At 38.8% G+C, this 21732-nt stretch overlaps 1 protein-coding gene across 1 annotated transcript in view; it reads left to right on the plus strand.

Annotated features, from left to right (window-relative positions):
- The window catches only part of CNTNAP2 (contactin associated protein 2), a 2768972-nt gene extending 2751788 nt beyond the window's left edge, over positions 1 to 17184 (plus strand). The window contains exons 23-24 of the mRNA XM_007504517.3: positions 8947 to 9021; positions 10636 to 17184. Of these exons, the coding sequence (XP_007504579.1) occupies positions 8947 to 9021; positions 10636 to 10835 (275 nt within the window). The 3' untranslated portion in view covers positions 10836 to 17184. The remainder of the gene's footprint in view (positions 1 to 8946; positions 9022 to 10635) is intronic.
- Positions 17185 to 21732: the final 4548 nt, after the last annotated feature.

The following is a 21732-nucleotide window of genomic DNA, read 5'->3' on the forward strand; positions in this document are numbered from 1 at the left end:
AATGGAATGGAATAAACCAAGTAGTTCATAGAGTTGTCTAACAATGAATAATCACTGCTAATCTCAGAGAGCACATATCCTGGACCCACACAAATGGCCTGCCTCAGTTGAGAAGAGGAAGGAAGGAAGGAAGGAAGGAAGGAAGGAAGGAAGGAAGGAAGGAAGGAAGGAAGGAAGGAAGGAAGGAAGGAAGGAAGGAAGGAAGGAAGGAAGGAAGGAAGGAAGGAAGGAAGGAAGGAAGGAAGGAAGGAAGGAAGGAAGGAAGGAAGGAAGGAAGGAAGGAAGGAAGGAAGGAAGGAAGGAAGGAAGGAAGGAAGGAAGGAAGGAAGGAAGGAAGGAAGGAAGGAAGGAAGGAAGGAAGGAAGGAAGGAAGGAAGGAAGGAAGGAAGGAAGGAAGGAAGGAAGGAAGGAAGGAAGGAAGGAAACTGAAGTAATGGCATGGACCAAGACAGACACACCTTACAGTAAAACTTTCATCACAGACTAGAAGGGGCACTAGATTTGGAATCAGAATGCTTAGATTCATATCCCACCTCAGCCAACATATCATCTTCAGCTGTTTAACAACCCAAGGCCTTTTCTGCTTGACATATCAATTAATTAAGGAGTTTGGGCTTAGCTGATCTTAGAATGGGACCAAATTCATGTGATCCCAAAATGAAATAACAATTTAGATCAGCAGTTTTGTTGAAGATTCTCATCAGATATTAAAGATAGAATACTTAATGCAGAAAAGACTTCTCTAGGAACATGGGTGCTGTACCCTGTTTGAGCTAACCCACCACAATCTACAACTGATATCTTTGTGGCATTTTATATTGCTCAGATATTAAATAGTTTTTGTTCTCTCATTTTCTTGATGCATGTTTTGTTTTCACTTGCTTCAAGTTAAAAACAGAAATTTCAAACATTTAAAAAAATTAACCCTTACCTTCCCCCATCTTAAAATGAATACTGTATATTAATTCCAAGGCAGAAGAGCAGTAAGGGCTAAGCAATTTGAGTTAAGTAACTTGCCCAGGTTCGCACAGCTGGGAAGTGACTGAGGTCAGACTTGAACCCAGGATCCCCTGGCTCTAGGTTTGGTTTTCTCTCCACTGAGCTACCACCTAACTGACCCCTTTTCATACATTTTAAGCTATATCCAACAGATAAGAAGTATCTCAACACAGGGACACATAGAAAATCCAGTTTAGCACCTTTAGTGAAAGGTTTTATATTTCCTCTTTATAGTCAAATAAGACTAGAAGAGACTAGGGAATTCATCCCAGGCAATTCACAGATTAATTACTACAGAGTGTCCCAAAAATCTTGGTGTGGTTTTAAGGTTGGTAAAACTGCACTGTATGAAATGCCTTCTATAATAAAAAAATACCTACTTGGTTCCTACTTGCCCTTAAATTATTGTCCTGAGATTTTTCACATTCTTCAAAGATAAATGACATTTCCATTATAAAAAGGAAAAAAAAATCAATATAACTGGCACCATTCATGATTGCCCAAGCATTTGGTGGATCATCTACATCTAAGTAAGCCCAATTCATTCAGTCACCTCTACTGAAGGAATTTGGTAATACAGGTCCATTACAGTAGAGATACTCTGCATGTTCCATTCTCCAAAGAGCTGAATTCAAAGTGACACCTTATTTCTATCTGGCAGAACTTGCTTTTTACTGTGGAACATTCATTCAACTTCCAAAAATCTGCCTTGCCCACATTTCCCTCCCTTTTCTATGAAAAACCAAGGTGACTTTGGGTGCCATCATTCTGAGTGGATGATCCACTAAGAGAGCAAGTGCAATTGGTTGGTCAACTATTTAATGCAGTAATGAGAACATTTAATCATCTTGATAATCTAATTGAGCCCAATTTAAATTGTTCCCCAAAGAACTTATGGAACTGTTTGTATTTTACAGTGATTTGCTTTTCATGTTCAGCAATAGATGGAAGAAACTCTTACACTTTCTATTTAATCCACAACTATTGGTAGTTTAATGAAGGACTTTTTCATCTTTGAAAACTTTTTTTAAAATTTCTTAATAGCAAAGTCTTTTTTATGGGTAACATTAAGCTCAACAGGGTCAAAAGTCACAAGCTTTCCATGGAAGACAGAATCAAAGGGCAAGCATGCTATGGGAATGAATACATGAGTTTAATAGAATGTGTGTGACTGGTTTTAGTACATATATGGTCTGCCAAATTTTGCTGGGGTTGTTTATATGCAGACTCAGAGAGGAAATGTCCATGACCTGGTGAGTGGCAGTCAGCCAATGCTATGGATTGGGTACCTACTCTTGGAAAAGAACTAAGACAGAGCCTTCTGTCCTCCAGAGGTTTACAGCTCAATGGAAGAGCTAGGGGCAAGTACATGTGGAAAAAAAAAAGTCAAGGAACACTAAAAGAAAATATATACGCATAAGTTGACACATCTCTGAGACTGTATATACCTCCATCATGAATTTATGATTGTATAGCTGTAACCAAGAATCCAGACACCAAGAGCAAACTCATTTCAAGGAAGGGAATACCATCTTCCAGAGAATTCAGTTTGGGCCTTTAGTGGATTTGGTACAGAAGCCCCAGGAGAAGCAGTCTAAGCACCAATGGTACTATAGGAAAAGGGGGCAACCTCTACCCTTCTCCCTAATTCCCTAACTTCTCCAGGACTCAAGAGAATTGGATTCAAGCTCTTCCTCCCCTACTTACTATGAACCAAAGAAAAAGTCACTTCCCCCTACCTGGGCCTCAGTTTCCTACCCTAAAAGTCACTAAGCTCCTTTCCAACTTCTAGATTCTGCAGTTCTATAAATGTTGGCAGTAGAAGAGAAAATACTGCTCAAATGAAATCATTTAAAATATATCTGTCAAAACAACATGTGTTTCATCTATCACCATACCCTAGATTGCGTAGAAGGGAGTAAGAATCCACACACATTATGAGAACAGACAAGTTATAGATAATAAAAGAGATGAGGGGTTAAAAGGGAATCATTTTAAAACAGGAAGCTCTTCCTTGATTCCCATTAGAGCCAATGCATGCATCTTCTGACAAGTAATCAGCCAGTTGAGAAAATGTCAATTAGTCCCCTACATTCACTTGGTTCATTTCATTTGTACCATTAGAGTAGAAAGATCCCACTGGCTAAGTAGCCACATGTTCTAAGCTCTGGTTCTGTCCCAGTCACTGCCTAGCTCTGTGATCTTGGGCAAATACTTAAACCTCTCTTGGTCTCTCTCTCCTCTTCTGTCAAATTAGGGTTGGACCCAATGACTTCTGGGGTTCCTCCCACCTCTAATATGCTACAATTCCTTTGATTTCACTTTTTAGGGGAGAAAATTCTAGCTTTAGAAATCACACCAAAATTATAGCCTTTGTTATTACACATACTCCCCAAGCTTTCTAAAAGGCTGACTGATAATAAATGAACAGGCAAGATGCTATGGAGGACAGAACAGATGTGTTCTCTGTCTTCAAAGAGCTCACAGTCTACCTGGGGAAATAAGGCACAGGCATGTGAAAAAATAATATTACCAGGCAATAAATGTGTGGAAAGTTAATATTGAACTGTGATATTGAACTGAAAAATGGTTTCCCCTTTGCCACCCCATCCTGCCCCCCAAAAAACAGTTTGATTTTAAACCTAAAACACTTTCTCCCCCTAGGCTATGAAACTGGGTAGGTACTTTCTTTTGTTTAGATCTTTGTTGGGAATGACAGGATTAAGGACAGGGCCAGCCAGCCAGTCTGGCCCTGATTAAGAGTGCACTAAGCAGTTGACATTTTGGACTGCAGTGACCCAGCCATTTGATGGGTCTCCTTTCTGTGACTGAGTAATGAAGAATAGTTCAGATCTCAGTCTACTTCCTATGTGATTGTTTTCCAATCAGACATGTCCTGGGCCCAAGCAGTTCCCACACTCTTGCCCAGCTGCTCTCTCTTTTGCCTCTCTCAGGCCCCATTTTTTGCCCTGCTCATATTCTTTGGCATCTATTCAGACTGTGGAGGGAGCCCAGTGGCTAGATTTTCTTGAGCAATCTTTTAATAAATATTTTAAAATTTTGTTCCAAATGCTAAGTACTGGATCATATAAACAATGGTGGCAGTGCCTGTAATGGGATTTCAAAGGAACAAGGGATCATTTCCAGGTGGGGTGGTTAAGAAAGACATCTCAAAAAATAAAAGCCCTAAGGGCAGCTATGTGGTTCAATGGTTAGAACTACCTGGCTTGGACCTGGGGGAACCTGGATTCAAATTTGGACTCAGAGACTTCCTATCTGTGTGACCCTTCTAGAAGGGGGGGGGGAAAAAGGATAAGAGTACTGAGGAAGTTCTTAAAGGATGTTAGGATTTGATTGGGTGACATGGAGAGAGGAGAGGTCATTCCAGATATGAGCAAAGGTACAGAAATGAGAAACTCCAAAGCATGTTTAGGGGACTATTTCATGTGCTAGAACTGATCAGTAAATAGTCTTTAAGCTCCTCCTAGGGAAGGCATTTTATACTGATGATTGTTTCTGGAGTCAGAGGCCCTGAAATCAAATTCTTCTTCTGCTGTCTACTCCCTCTATGACCTTAGGCAAATCACTTCACTCTACTTATCCTCAGTTTCCCTATTTGTAAAATGACAGCCTCTGGTTTAATTTAGACAAACTATGATCCTATGACCTATGTGCCAGTAACTCTGTTAAGCTCTGGAAATACTATGACAAAAACCAGTCCTAAAGAACATTTTTCCCCTAGAGGAAATAACATAAATGTGAACAAAAACATACAAAAGTAAATTCATGGTAATTAGTGAATCTAGGTCCTAAATAATAGAGGATAATACTAGGAAGAGTAGAGGATTAAAGGGTCCTTACTGCCAGGATGTTTAGACTGTCCTACAGAGAATGCTAACCAATGGAAGGCCAGACTGTGCCTCAGATAATTAAAAGTTTAATTCTGTAAGGCAAGTAAAATGAAATAAAATTTTCATCTAGCCCTAATAATTAATAACTAATGTTATAATAATTTAGTAATAATAATTTAAAAGATCTGTCACTATATATTATATGATCAATTTTTAAAGAAAACAAAAATTTGATCCCTAATATTCTCACTGGCACTGGAAAATTGGTATTTAGAGGGCGCAATAGTCTTTCTGACCATTTAGAACAAATGCTTTCTCATAGGTAGCCTTTTGTGATAAGAAGAGCAAACTAGGAAATAGAAAACAACTCATGTACTAATATTACCTGAAGCCAAATTTATTGGAGTAAATTTTTAAGGAATAGCTTTTCCTCTGCCTCAAATTGGTAGAAATATGGCTACCAGAAAATGAGCACCCTGGCCCTTCTGATTCTAGACCTCTTCCTCCAATCTGAGGTCTCTGGATTTAAATCAGAACTGATCTCTACCAGTATATGTTCTAACACCCTGATCACAGATCTCCACCGTTCACAGTAGCCTCATCATGGAGCTAATATGAGCCAAGACACACAGGTAGGAAAAATGGTTTCTTATATAAGAAAGAGGAAGAAGTGAGTTTTCTTCAGGACTTAGCTCAAGGACCATTTTCTACTTAAGCCTTTCTTGATTACTCAGTTACTAATGCCTCTCCAACCCTCAAAAAATGTATTATTTTGTGTATCTCAGGCATTATTTCATACATACTTATATTTATGTTTGTATCCCATGTCTAATATAGTATCTGGTTTGCACTTGGTACTTAATAAATACTTGATGGCTGATTGGTTACTTGATAACTAATTAGATAAGGCTCATTTTAATTCTTCATTTATCGCATGTCCTGCACTAAAGAGGTAGAATGAATGAATTAGCATCAGTTAGGTATTCACTGTATGCAAAGCACTGGAAACATGAAATTAAAAAACATGAGAGCTCCTAAGGAGCTTGCACTCTACTAGGAGAAAAAAAACACAGATAGGAGGTTTTAACTGCAAGTCAAATGGAGAGCTTCCATGGTCCTTAGGGTACAAAAGACAAAGCAGATAGTAATAATGACCAGTATCTTCAGTGTCATAGTCATTGATAAAACTGTATCCCTCTCTGATGTTGAGCTCTTTAATAGCTGTCAAGGATTTTAGAAGTGGGAACATTCTTACCTGGTGCTCTGTAGCTATAGCTACCACCTACAAAGGCAGTTGCCAGGTTACATCTCTATAAAGGTTACTTGTTGATATAAGGGTTGATGATGGCTACAGGAGCTTAGCTCTGGAACAGCGGTTCTCAACTTCTCAATTTGTAGCAATGAGAATACATAATGCATATCAGGTATTTACATTCCGAATCATAACTGTAGCAAAATTACAGTTTTGAAGTAGCCACCAAAATAATTTTTTGGTTTGGGGTCACTGCAACATGAGGAACTGTATTGCGGGGTCATGGCACTAGAAAGGTTGAGAACCACTGCTGTAGAAGTAGGGATAGTGGTCAGGAGGGGCACCATCATTCCTGGGGTTCTTGGAATTATTGCTCAGTGGTGACTGGTGGTAGTGGGGGTGTAGAGCCCCTTCACCACAACAAATGCCCTGTAGCTCCGTTTTCTTCTCTAGGGATCCATCTAGAAACAGGGACAGTGAATGGGTGGGATGGGCCACTATTATTTCCACTGAGTGGCCTCCACATGGATCTGAGGAGAAGTGAGAAGCCAGGCTGGTAGCAGTAGTTTGACCCACTTGGCCTTTCCTTCTCAGCACAGAATTTTTATTTATAACTACTATCATTGGTCGTGTACATTTAGTCAGTGAAGACTGAAACCGCAGTATAAGCCACTGCATATACATATTAAAAAAGAAAAGTTCAACACCTGAGGGAAAAATGCCTGGAGATTTCTTTACCATAAAGAAATAATTTAAAACGTTACACTATCTGGCACACTGATTACAAATTTCAGTCTGCATTTTGTATTGCTAATTTTTTCTTAACTTTTTGAATACAACTGTAGCTGGATGCTATAAAAGAAACAGTGACAAGGGGGTAAGTGTGCTAAGATGATTATAGTCCTTCTCTCACTCATCACTGCATAGGAAGGCCATTATTATAATGAAGAGCCTTCTCTGGTCACCAGCAAACACTACCTATGTGATGACCCTTATTCTCTTCATGTGCTTTTCTGTTGTCATGGTGTCGTCTTTCCTGAGATGGGTTCAGCTCCACTAGTTCTACCTGCCACAATTCTTCAGGGCTCTCAACTTCTTTCCTGCCCCCAGTCTCTCAAGACACTTTGATACCCCAGCCTGGCTGGCTTGCCTGATCGGTTAGTGACAGTTGGTTGGCAGTTGGTGCTAACAGGGATGGATGTCACCTCTACAATCATTACTTCCCTGGATGATGACTGCAAGGGTCAGAAGAGAAGGAGGGCTGGTGGTCGGTGGGGCACCGCTAAGGCTTGGGTTCTTGTACAGATCTGCCCTTTTGTGGCAGTTGGCTAATAGCTGATGCTGGTGGGGGTAGGGATGGCAGGTATTTCTCCACAAGGGTTCATTTCCTTCTGGGATGGTTGTAAGGGCCAGGCTGGAAATGGTAACAAAAGGCTAAATGATTACAGTTTGTTAAACAACATGTGAAATAGTGTATCCAGTACTGAGTGCCACTATTGAAACAGTAACAAAATGGAGAGAACTTTGAGAAGAAGGCAGCCAATCCAGGGAGAGATCCTGAAACCAAGTAATCTGAGGAATGGTTAAGGAAATAACTGTTTAGCCTGGTGAAGAGGATCCACCATGTATAGGAAGCTTAGAATCACCAGGTTGTATGCTTCTGACTGCATCTCTCAAGGTCTCAACTTCCTCACCTATAAAAATGGGGAGATTAGATCAGATATTCAATCATTTCTTCCATTCTAAAATCCTTTGAATTTTGGAGGACATAATAATTGTGTGTAAGTGTTAGAAAAGTACTGTGGAAGAGGAGGTAAAGATGTTTTAGGTTATTCTGGAGAATAATGCTCTAGTCATTCAGTCAGTAATCATTTATTAAACCCCTACTATGTGCCAGGCACTGTGCTAAGATCCAGAGATATTAAAAGGATGCAAAAGGCAGTAGCTGCCCTTGAGGTGTTCAGATTCAAATCTGAGTTGCAGAGAGACTGCGGAGCAATCAATATAAAGAATTTGCTTCCAATCAGAACTAATCAAATATGAGGCCCACCCTCCCAAAAAGTATATTAAACATCCAGATGCAAGACACTCACTATACCAGGTGCCTATGATTCAAAGATGAGAAAACCTGTCATTACTTTGAAGGAGATTACAAAATAAAGAGGTAAGGGGAAGGAAAGAGACAAATATGAGCACAGTGAAGTGTTCCTATAAGAGTTTGAAGGTGGGGATAGCAAGGTAGCTCAGTGGATTGAGAGCCAGGCCTGGAAACAGGAAGTCCTGGGTTCAAATTTGACCTCAGATACTTCCTAGCTATGTGACCCTGGACAAGTCACTTAACCCCAATTGCCTAGCCCTTGCCACTTCAATGTGTTAAAATTAATACTTAAGGGGGCATTTGGGTACCTCTGTGAATTGAGAGGCAGACCCAGAGATGGGAGGTCCTGGGTTCAAATGTGGCCTCAGACACTTCCCAGCTGTGTGACCCTGGGCAAGTCACTTTAAACCCCATTGCCTAGCCCTTATCACTCTTCTGCCTTGGGACCAATACACAGTATTGATTCTAAGATAGGAGATAAGGGTTTGAAACATTAATACTTAATATCAATTCTAGGGCAAAAGGCAAGAGTTTAAAAAAAAAAGAATGAGAGGAGGCTTTTGTATGCTTGGAACATATATATCATTTTTGGCAAGAAGTGGAAGATAAGATTGGAAAGGAAACCTGATACCAGTTGTATGAAAAAACACATCAAATTACATGGTATTCATTATGAATCTTTTGGCTAACTTTTCTTCCTAGGTTTTACTTATGCCTAAATCTGTCTTTTTTCCTCCCCTTTACAGCCAGTGCTGACTTTCCATATAATGCAGGACAAGCTATAAGAGATGGCGTTAACAGAAATTCAGCAATTATCGGAGGTAGGTGTGACACCTCAGACAATCTCACAAATGATCTGCTCAACTATTAGAGAAGTCCAATGTGATAGCAAATATGCTGTTTCACTTTGAATCAGGAAGACTTGTGTCTGATGGCAATGCTGACACTTTCTAGCTACATGATCAAAGCAAATCTCTTAATCTCTCTGAGTTTTAGGCAATCCTCTAAAACCAATTTATTTATTTCAATTGGTTCACAACATAAGTAATACTCTTCACTGGTTGACCAATTTAGAATGATGGTTTCATTCCTTCTTGACCTATACAGACTTGAAGAGTAGTTAAAATTTTTGAAAGTAGTGTGGGGTGTGTATATTCCTGAGGAGAGAGCATTAATAATACATGTATAAACCTATTCTGGACCTTCAGGAATAAAATCTCCTTTTAGGTGAAAAGTGGGAGAAGCATATGCATTAGAGGAGTTATTGTAATGAAAATTTTTACAACTTTCAAATATGCTGGCTTAACAGCAGAAACCCAGAAATTTAATATAAGTGAACCCTAAAACAATGAATTTCTGCCTTTGACTCCCAGGTCATTTTGATATTCTTGAGTCAGGTTCCCAGAAGCAGTTACTTGCCAACATACCCCTCCTATTCACCAGTCCCAGAAATCAGGTTTTCATCCATCATTCATCAGCTTTCCCAAAAGTATTTAAAGTGGACATCATCTCTAAGGACATACCTTCTAAAGTTATCATGATATGAGATATCAAAATAATTTAAATTATCTTGTATCAAGGTAACTATGGGGTATTATGGATAGACCACTGAGCTTAGAGACCAGAAGACCTGACAAGTTCCAGTTTGGTCCTGGGCACTTAATAGTTGTATGCCCTGGGTAAATCACTTAATTTCTGTACAATTCAGTTTCCCCATCTCTAAAATGGACATCATAATAGCAGTTACCTACCAGAGTTACTATAAGGATAAAAAAAATTTATAAAGTACTTTGTAAGACCTTAAAGGACTACACAACAAACTCAAGTTATTATTATTATTATTAAACCATCAGAAAGAACTCTCCCCCAAACCTTTCCTATAAAGCTTATTCTGTTCTCTGAGGATGTTTATTTGTTTCAAGGCTCTCACCTTGGTCTTTAGCCAATTCTGCACTGTCTTTTTTTCAATTTTCCTCATTGATAGGGAGAAACCCTATGAAAAATGTATACAAGAATATGATTGACTATGATTTTTTTATGGTTAATGTTTCAGCCATACCAAAGAGTGCTGACTGTGGTTCTCTTTGAACCAAATCAAATCCAATATGGACTAGAAGACAAGGTGTATAGTAGGAAGAAGTCTGAATTGGGAGTCTGAATCAAATATTAGATCTGCTTCTTATTACTTCTATAACTATGGGCTAGTCACTTGTTCTCTTTAGGCCACATGTTCTACTTCACAATGTAAGGAGATTGGATTCTATGACCTTTACAATCATTTCTAGCTCTGAATCTGTGATTCTCTAACAATTGTTTTTCTTTTCTTTTTTGAGGTGGAATGGGGAGGATTTGGGCCAAGAAAGATGGTTGGGCCAGAGGTAGTAGAGAATTTTTAGAGTTTACATAACCTTTGGTACTACTCCTCTTTCCAACAGGGGTCATTGCTGTGGTGATCTTCACCATTCTCTGCACCTTAGTATTCCTCATCCGCTACATGTTCCGTCACAAGGGCACCTACCATACCAATGAAGCCAAGGGAGCAGAGTCTGCTGAGAGCGCCGATGCCGCCATCATGAACCACGACCCAAACTTCACGGAAACCATTGATGAGAGCAAAAAAGAGTGGCTTATCTGAGGGAGAGAGCTAGGGCTTGGCAATGGGGTTGGGGGGAGGGAAAGGGAAGGAACGAAGGGAGTAAGCAGGGAAGAGGGCACCAAGGGGACCTCAAAGTAGTGGGAAAGCACTCTGCTTCAGACTCTTGAGCACATCTTTAAAAGATCAGCACAACTCGGGGAAGCAAGGGACAGACAGACAAAATCCTTAGAACTGGACAACGAAAAGGCATTTGAAAATGAGAACTTTTTAATATTCCATCACAGCTCCATTTCCCCTTCTGTATCCAAACGAGTTATTGAAATGAAAATGCTTTTAGAGTTTCCACATTGGTTAAAATCTGTCAATAATACCTGTCTTTTTTTGTGTGTGTTTAGGGGTGTTCTAAATACCCGTGGCAATAGGGCCCATTTTCTACATTTTTTAGGAGCCCTTAGAATTTGGATATTTCTGTCTTGAGAACAACTGACAAATACATATATATATGGCCTCCAATTATTCTCTTTTTTTTCACATATAGTCAATGCCTAATGAGTTATTGTTGTAGTTGAGTCTTCTTTGCATCACATTTCATTTGGCGTCTTGTAAATTGGGAGTTGAGAGCAGAAAAAAGGGCACAGGGAAACAAGAGACTTTTTTGCCAGTGTCCACAGGGCCATCGACCTGTGTCCACACTTTGAGGGCTCTCATATGACATGGGCTGCCGAAGGACAAGACTGTATAATACTTAGCAGTGCTGTAAAACCACATCATCATTATCACCACTGTTGGGGGGAGGGGAGTATTCTGAACAACAAAAAATTATTTTGATTTTTCTTCATTAAGCTCTGAGATATAATATTGTTCCAAGTATGTAGTCTTAGCTCTATTCTGTTTCTCTCTTTCTCTCTCTTTGGCTATGTCACATGAAGTCACTTATGAATTTATCCTCCACTTTTCCTGTGATACCTTGGCATATTCTGTATGTAGGCATAAGCATCACAGTAGGGAATTAGAGCCAGATACTGTGATTTGTTTGCTTCTGTTTCTTTTATAGACAATAGTAAAAGTAGCAACCCTGTCGTGTTGCATAGTGAATACATAGAGTAGGTCTCCGTCCTTAACGCGCCCTTCTTCTTTTGAAGTCTCCAGTTTCAATCTCCTTGCAACAAATAGCTGCCCAGATGGGTATGCCCATCACAGATTCGACCTGGTTCCTATTTGCTATGAGGGTGAGCCAATCATTGAAGTGAATTTAAGCACATCCTTAAAATTCCTTGTTTCAGAAGTCTGAAGAAAACACAGCCAACTTTATCTTCAAGAAAGAGTGAACTCTGTGTATTCATGGGAAGGAAGATGTGGCTCTAAATGTGTTTGGGGCTAAATAACGTCTAGGAAAATTCACTTCAATTATTGACTTACTTCCATACATGAGAATCATTGGGAAAACACCAACTTCTTTTTAAAGTTATCCAAGTAATCTTCTGGCCAAAGCAAACACACTGCCCACTAGATAATTAAGGAATTAATTATGCAGGCTCAGCTACAAATGAACCTTGCATTCCTCATAAACACAACTGAACAACTGGGTGTTCCTATCTGTTGACCCAAAGGATGGTCATTTAGAATGAAGCATCAAAGCTACTTGGTGACAAGAAGAGATGGGATTGGCTAGAACTAGTTACCTTCTGCCTAATAAAGTTAACCCTTCACAGAGGTTGTACGGCAGACAATATATGTTTTGACTAAGATTTTTAACCGTGTTTCCAGAAAGCAAAACCATTTATTTGCAAAGGTTGACAAAGATTATTTCCAGAATTGCATCCTGGCATCTAGGGTCATCTGTCATGGCCCTCAGCTATCCAGTCTCTGTCAATGGCACACGCTTCAAATGTAAACCACTTGGCTAAGTCTGTTCAATGTTTTGTTCTCCTTCTTTTCTAAGAAGGGATGTAAAAGAGAAGTAAAGATACTTCTGTTGGTTGAAACTCAAAAACTGCATATTTAACTGTATTTGGAAATGTTCTCATTTTTTGGTTGTTGTTTTTTTAGCATCCTGGGGTGCTCATGAATCCTAAAGTGATTATCAGTGATTGGATTAATTTGATCCAGAGATGATGACCTAAGGTGAAAGCACATTACAAGAATATACATCCCATGTACTAAATGTTGCAAATTATTAGGTATTAGAAAGTAACCAGTTCGAGTCAATGTGAACTTTGAAGTTGAGCTAATATTGAATGAAGAGAAATCTTTTTAAAGGGAATGTTGGTTCTATTTCAAGTTGCTTCCCTAAGGTATTATCAAGTCTGTCAATAAGATTTCAGAGCATTCACATAAAGAATATTAGAACAATACAACAAGGATGAGTATTTTTCAGTACTCATCAAAAGAATACAGCAATTACATTCTTTAGTATACTATTTAGCAAGATGCCTATCTTGTATTCTGGGCTCTCGCACTGTGTCTCTTTCAATCAGGAAAACCGATTTTTTAATTGTCTTAAATTTTAGAAGTATTTTAAAATTTGGCCTATTTTTAAAATGTATTGTTTTGCTGATGGCAAAAAGTGTTAGATCATATATCCCATGTAAAAATGTTTTCAGCATCACCTTAGCTCTTCTCATCATATACCTTTCCCCTAATTCTCTGCCTTATTTTCTCTCTGAAAAAAATTTGGTCATAGAAAGACCCAGACTCTTCTTGAATACCAAAATTATCCCCTCATTTCCCTTGACCTCACCATATCTCTTCATATTAGCAGGCAGGAAAGAAAATTCCAACAATATTTCCAAATATTTTGAGTTTGGAGAATTGTCATGAATCATAAGTAAACAGGAAAGTTAAGTTCATCTTTGCCAGTATCACCAGCTCACATTTATCAAGTATCTGTTTTTTTTTTAATTATTATTTTAAAACCCTTACCTTCTGTCTTGGAGTCAATACTGTGTATTGGCTCCAAGGCAGAAGAGTGGTAAGGGCTAGGCAATGGGAGTCAAGTGACTTGCCCAGGGTCACACAGTTAGGAAGTGGCTGAGGCCAGATTTGAACCTAGGACCTCCCGTCTCTAGGCCTGGTTCTCAATCCACTGAGCTACCCAGCTGACCCCCCAAGTATCTGTTTTACAGAAGAGAATCAAAGGCATTCAAAATAAAATTCTTGTAGTTAAGGGATTTATAATCTAGTTGGGGACCCAGGACATACCCATAAGAACATAAGAACCACACAAAGTTAAAATGGTAAGTGCCAAATGAATGTTAAAAACAAAAGCAAAAAAAAAACAAGAACAAAAAATGATTTCTCAAGGTCATGGGATTGAAAACTCCCAAGTGTTTTCTAAAGGCCATTGTCAATTAATTTCCTGCAATATGTTAATTTGGAAGGAAAGGAGTGGCACTCCCTATCTCAAGTGGCTCTTAATCATTTTGCATAAGAGATTTTTCTTGGCAGGTAACAAAGAGTCTATATAAAGATTTCAAAAATGCTGGAAAGCAATCTTTTCAGCTAATCATAAAAGTGAGAGAAGAAGAATTATATCTAACCTGAGAATCAACATTTTGAAAACTTTCTTTGATTTGTGCATAAATCAGGGCCATTCAAGGCTAGATCTATAAATAGCACATTCCCTTAAGCCAGAAGCAATGCAGGTCAACAAGTTGGAACAGATTTATTAGTCTCAGTTGAAACTCATAATAATATTCAATTCAACATTTATTAAGTGCCTCATTAAATACAAAGCAACCATGAATGGACTTCACTTAAATCCTTCATCTGTTGCTTCCTCCATCATGTAAGTAACTAGATTCTCGAAGGCCAGCCAACTGAGTTCAGACTCTGTCAGGTCTGGCCAAGCTTGAAAAGCTCAGGATACAGATACCTGATGAAGGTTCTTCTGATGGCCAGTCTAGTTAAATACAGTGTGACTCATTACCAGAAGGATGGCCCAGACAGTGATGAATTTTGTTCCCACACTAACTCATGCAATCATCTACAAAAGCCAGGAAGGGCTACAATCTGCATCAGGAGACAGCTTGATGACAAAATTACCCATCTTTTGAAATATGTATAAGGCAAGACAGCAAAGTGCTGTGGAAAGACTGTTAGAGTCAGAGGACCTGAGTTTGAATCTTGCCCAGGCTTTTAGGCAGGTCCCTCAGCCTTCTGGGGTCTCAGTTTCTTCTGCAAAATGAGGAGGTTGGGCTAACTGGCCTCTGAGATTGCTGTAATCTTACTGTGCTGATGGGAATATATGTAATTTTATTGTTGTCTTGCATGTCTTCAAGCTGGCCAATCAATTGCTCAAAAGAAAAGAAGGTCACACAGAAAAAAGAGGCTTAGTTTGTAGAAACACCCAGAATTGTCCTACAACTAACACTGAAGGACTGCAATCAGCATCTTTACCATCAATGTCCTTATCTTTTACTGGGATCCTATCCATAAACATATAATGAATACATGCACAAGAGGAAGCAGTCATTTGGAGCCACTAACCATTCAGGCATTAACCAAACAATAAGACCTTAGGAATTTACATGGAGCATCTGTTGAGCACCAACTCTATATACACAGAATACTCAATGGGGCCCATATTCAGTCCGTGCCCTCCCTAGCTAATAATCTAGGTCACTAGATGAGGCACAACACTGTCAGAAGGGGCAGGCAAAGTCACTCAGGGGAAAGATAACAGGGTACAAAAATCCAAACATGGAGTCGATCATCAAAAAGAAGGAATATGCTTAATTTCTTTACCCTCATCTGTTTCATTCTTTCATCCCACCAATATATTTTCTTCCTCTACTTCCAAAATTACACCCCACTCTTAGCACGCATTGGGTCAAATAGCCAAGTTAAGCCCCATTCATCCTACAAAGGATCTGGATTCTGATTAGAATTTTTTCAGGTTGCCCTTTTCCTCCTTCAGTGACAAACTATTTTCCCAAATGAATGCTATAATCTGGAAATTTCATCTAGTATGTTTGGTTAGCAGATTACAAGTATACTAGCAACCAGAAAGCTTGTATCAGATAAAAATAGGAACTCTAGTGGTACTTCATCCTAACCCTTAAAAACCTTTCCATGGAATGTGGAGAAACAAACTAGAAGAATATGTTCCACTGTCTTGGGATGCCAGTATCATTTAAGTGTCATTTTCAGTATTGAAGGCAACTTCAATGGCTACCTTCTTCTAAGAAGCCTGAGAGAGCCAGAATCCTAGCTTCTTCTCTGTCACCTGAGTGCTGTATGACCTTGGCTAAGTCTCCATTCCCATATTTAAGCTGGGACAGATTTTACCTACCTCCCAGGGGAATTGTGATATGTCTCTGCCTTTGACTACAAGGCTTTTACAAAATTCTAGTCAGAGTGCAGGACAGAGACCAAGTGGGAGGCAGCTTCCTCTATCTCTCTCTCTCTGGTGATAGGTTGAGAGGCAAAATGAAAGAAAGATCAAAAACTGATGGGATAAGGCTAAATATCTGCTGAATACTGAATTCAGTAAAGAGCACAGGGGCAAAGTTGAGACGGTGCCAAGATGTCCTCCCATGAGAGCCAGAAAAGCTAAATCTTTGAGGTGAATAAGGCCCTTAACTAAAAACCCAGGCTATGACTGCTACTGCTTATCTTACCTACTTATCCCAGGGTCCCTCACTTTATATTTGGCTGTTTTGACATGCAACCTTTCAGAAGAATCTGTATGAAATAATGCAGCATTTTAGCTTAGCCTGGAGCCTCTCTGACACATAGGGTTATTTCCAACCCACCTTGCTATATTGCTTTCACAGTCGAAGCTAAGACATAAAGGAATTTCAAAACTTTTTTTCCTATCAAGCCTAAGGAAAGGGTGCCGACGACCATTCCCCCTACTGTTCACAGACTGCCAAAGAATGTGGTATTTCCAGTTTGACATTTATGTAAAAATCCCCCTTAGAAGTGAATCCACTCAGCTCATCTACATCTCAAACTTCACTTAATTTGCAGATTACCCAGAATCCTTCTCTGGAAAAATTAAAAAGGTCTCTTTCCTCCATTCTACCAAGTTTTCAGCTCAAAACATCACCATTCCCAAGTTCCATTTGGTTAGAAAGATTTTTTATTTTTTTGGTTTTATTATTTTGTAATGAGCATGGTGACAGCAAGGGTTACAATTTTGGAAAGCTGAGCTAAATTCTAGTTCTGAAAAAAAAAAGGCAGGCAATTGGGGGTTCCATCCTCGTGAAATAGCACACAATTGCACCCTCTAAAAGCAACAGCATGTAAACTAGAAGGAAAGAAGGACATTATGTATGTTATATTATGCCTGATATTCTTTGTGAATGTCTTTCATTTTAACTAAGATTCTATTAGAAACCAGATTGATAAATAAAAATATTCAAAATAGTTTTAATTATCATAAGAGCTGTCTCTTTGTGTTTTGTGCTATCTCAAAGGGAGGGAGGGTGACAAGGATTGGGGAACCATTCTTTTTCAGCAAAAGGATGTCAATGTGCAGACTATCAAGGTCACTACCTAATGAGAAAGTATTCCTTTGAAAAGAAACGGAGATTTGTCTGCTCACCAAAGGCTACATCAAAAGGTGGGAAATTCTTACCTTATTTGGAGCCATCAATTATTATCCTCTCTCCTCTTGACTATTTTGAATTCTTTGGGTATTTTTCCCACTTTCTTTATGTACTTTAAAGGCAATTGGAATTCTAAATCTGATTATTTTATACTCTACTTATTAAAATGGCAGTTACACAGAGTTGAGTGATATCCATGGAAACCACTAGCCTTTATTTAAAGTAAAGAAGAGGGCATTCTGCAATAGATGCAACCTAGAAGACTACCTCCATTCCAAAAATCTTTTTATAGCCTTATGTTGCTAGTGGTTTCTTTTTAATCAACTCTAGATATTTTTTTAATTTACAGAATAAGTGAAATTTCCAAACTGTTATGGGTAAATTTAGGGTTGAGACTGAATATAAATTTCACCAGGTCACCAGGTATTTAATTTCTAAATTCCAATGAAACATTCAAGTCAGAATGGAATTTTATGGTGGTTTATTTACAATAGAAGAAAGAAATTAAGAATGAGAGAGAGAGAGAGAGAGAGAGAGAGAGAGAGAGAGAGAGAGAGAGAGAGAGAGAGAGAGAGGGAAAAGAATCACAACTGCTCCAGCCCAGAGTTGAGCCAGGCAGGAATTCAGAGGCCTTGGCCAAGGGGATCTCCCCAGAAAGCCAAGGGAAAGGGGAGTCAGTCTTATCACTCACCATGTGACCATCTCAAGGAAGCCATCTCAACTCCGCCAAAGCTCCCTCTCCATAGGAACTGATGTGAAATATAAAGGCAGTTCTTTGCATCACTTCCTGTGTCTCACATGTGCCAATGGTGGCTTAAGCTTGGCTTAGGACAGCCCAGGGGTCAGTCAGTTGTTTCTGATTTGTCACTTGCTAGCACAAGTGGGTCATAGGCCTTCCTTCCCGACACTTAATCCTTAAGTATGGGTATATATATATTCCTGGGTGCTAGACTAAGCAAAATGGAGAAAATCTAAAATTCATACAAACTATAATCATATGTGAATGCCTCGAATAAATCCTTCAGAAGCATGCTGTATTGGGGTTTATGCCTTTATAGTCATGATTTGGTAAGGAATAATTTCTCTCATTAAAAAGAAACTGGAACTGTTACAAGTTCATTAACAAAACAATTGAATTAAATAAGGTGGAAGTGAGAAGCACCTACACATAATGGAGAATATATTGGAAGGGAAGTCACAGACTTGGGCTCTGCTCCCGTCTGTAACTTACAGATTGTGTAACTTTTGACAAGGAACCTTTCTGGGTTTCAGTTTTTCTTTGTCTAAAAAAGGAGGGGTTTTGGTCACATCATCACTAAGAATCTTTCCTTCTATGAGTATCTAAGAAGGTTTACTCTGTTTTATTACTACTCATGTCAAAGCGACTCATTCTTTCCAGCCCTGCCACCAACTAGCTAGGTGACACAGGAGGGAGGCATTTCTTGTCACAGTCTGGCCATTTTGCTCACATATAAAAATGACATGAGAGGTTATATGCTAGAGGGTAAAGGAGCAGGAATTTAAACTACATTGTGCGGAGGAACTTGCTCTGAAATGAGTCTGTCAGAATGCTAACCCTGCATGGGGGGGAGGGTTAATGCAAAATATTCATTGGCACACATATCATTCTTATGTTGAACAAACAGAAGTCAGCAGGTTCAGCCAAGGCCACTGGGATGCCTCTGGGCTAAATTATCCCTGCTCAGTAAGGTCTCTGCAATGGAATCCTTCCAAGAACTTCCCTCTTTGAGAGAAGTAGACAGACGTTTCATGATAAATGCTGTTTACGCTGGCATCCTATGTGCCAGAGACAGGATCTAAACCTGCATCTCCTCTGGTTCCCTATTTTCTTTCTAAATTTACCCTTGTTGCAGGTTAGTGAAAATTGCCTGTTGGTTTGTCCCATAGCCTGTCAGCAGACAGAGAATGACTGCACAGTCATGCCTCCCAAAGCATCACCAATAATTACAAGTCATGGATCCTAAAAGGTCAATTACCCAAATCCATGGTGTTTGATAATGAAATTGTAGCTCCTTGAGGGATGAACTGGAAGAAAATAGATCTTTTCAGAGAACTGGCAGGCTCTTCTGCCTTTGGAGGAACTCGATTCTAGGAAATAGAGGCTAACTGGGGCTAAAAACAAAACTAAAGAAAGGCAATTATGTCGAAACCTCCAAGGATACTCAACTTGAAAGATAAGCAGCTGGGGAGCCCAGGTGAAGAGAACTCCCAGCTGCCCCAGTTGGGGAGGGAAGGAGGAGAAAAGTAAGAAGGGACAGTGTGGAAACTATAAGCTGAGGACTTCCTCAGTGCAAGGGTAGGTATGTGGGCATGTGTGTGTATAACTTGAGCAATTGGATGTTAAGCTTGAAGCTTCAGATATCAAACCCCTCAGGGGCTCAGGTCCTTTTCTCTGGTGAACCTGTGAGGTGCTGTGCTAGAGCTCTTACTGCTTAGGAACAAAGACTAGGAGGTAGCTTGGCATAGTCTGAAGAGAGCCAGACTTGGGGTCAGGAAAATACAGGCTCTAGTCCTGACACTAGCACATGGGATGTGGTCAAGGGAGTCACAACCCCTCAGTTTCTCAGATGACTCTAATACTAAAATTATAGACCAATAGACATGGATTTGAATCCACGGCAGTTCCCAATAATGATGAAATCATAAGTGCATGCCAATACATAGAATATATATGTATAATATTTGTGGATCCACAGATATTAAACCATTTTGGTCTGAAAAAACAAAGGCTAAATGGGATGACAGATCAAATCTACAAAATCACCAATGGATATGATATATGAATGGCTTATTCAGCAAAGCCTGGTATCCTAGAATCAGGAACAGCCCTTTAAACTGGAAGAGACAAACTTAAGACAAATTAAAAGAAAATAATGCTGATAAACATATTTTTTTACAATGAGAAAAGATGACACAAGTTGAAAACATTCAAAGCTTCAATAACATTTAGATGGTCTATGATGTAATATTTAGGGAAACAAAGATGTTTAGGATCACTTTCTACCTTTTTGTTACCATTTATTTTTAAATTTTCATTTATAACAATATACTATGTAGAATATTAAGTTATATATCATTTTTTATAAATACATAATACAAAAATATGCTGATCCATGAAAAACAAATTTTCTAATTAGGGTACAAAATTCTACATCTCATTTTTCCCTCCCCAAGAAGGCAGGTAATTTGATATAGGTTTTGCACATATTATCATAGAATACATATGTCCCTGTTTGTCATATTATGAAACAAGAAACATACTACTTACCCTAGAGAAAAGTTCATGACAGAAATAAATGAAGAATCATATATTTCAATCTGCATTCAGACTGGCTGTTCCTTCTATGGCAGAGCATATCCTTTTTCATCATATGTCCCTTGTACTTGTCATTCTAACTTAATAGTTGACATCAAGTGAGATAATCCCTCCCTCCCATAGATCCTTTGTTGGAATCCTAGGCTAGGACAATCTTTTTTTTTTCATTTTTTATTGGCATGTCAAAACACAATTTCATATTGGTCATTGTAAGGGCAAGCTCATACATAATCAAAACCCCAAAATAAAACAATAAATACACTGATGTGAAAGACAACTAGGACAATCATAAAAGGAATGTGGGTCATACCACAGCTAGTATACTATCTAGCCCAAGTAACTTGTTCATGGTATTTGCTCAGATAAATGAATAAATGGCCAAACAGAACAATAAGGTGGTAGTTTTCAAACTTTTGTTGGATTAAGGAGGGGTATGGCATAGCCCACACTCTCTAGTTGTACAATATCAACTTTAAAGTTTAACTCAGACAGGAAATTTTAAAATGAACAATTTTTTAAAAAAAAAGAAGCAAATCTTTCCCAGGGACTCAACTACATAATAATGAAAATACAATAAGAGAAAGAAGAAAATAAAATGTAACAAAGAAAGAAAAAATATTAGGTCAAGGCAACATAAAAGGAGAGTAGCCACAGAAAATTTTCTTTGTCCTAAGGGTCACTTTCTTGGTATTTTTCATTAAAAAAATAATATAACTTTCTTTTCCTCATTCCCCAGATTGTAACCGAGTCCGACATTCTTCAGGGATCCGAAAAAGAAAAAAAATCACCATGGCTCCCAAATGGAAAGTAAGGTAAATTCTCTCAGCAGAAAGAAGATGCATGGATGGCTGAGCCCGCCTTCTGACTCACAGGGGAGTGAATTATGCATTAAATATAAAATAATTACTTCACATTTTTACTCCACACTTGTAATAGTCTAGCAACAGACTAATGCAGCATCTTTGCTTGTGGGATCATGTAACAAGCTGTGTATACCAGCAAGCATCAAATGTGATTTAATTCCCTGTAAATGAAGCATCCCTGG

The sequence above is a fragment of the Monodelphis domestica genome, chromosome 5 (assembly GCF_027887165.1).
Source record: "Monodelphis domestica isolate mMonDom1 chromosome 5, mMonDom1.pri, whole genome shotgun sequence".
Classification (NCBI taxonomy): Eukaryota; Metazoa; Chordata; class Mammalia; order Didelphimorphia; family Didelphidae; genus Monodelphis; species Monodelphis domestica.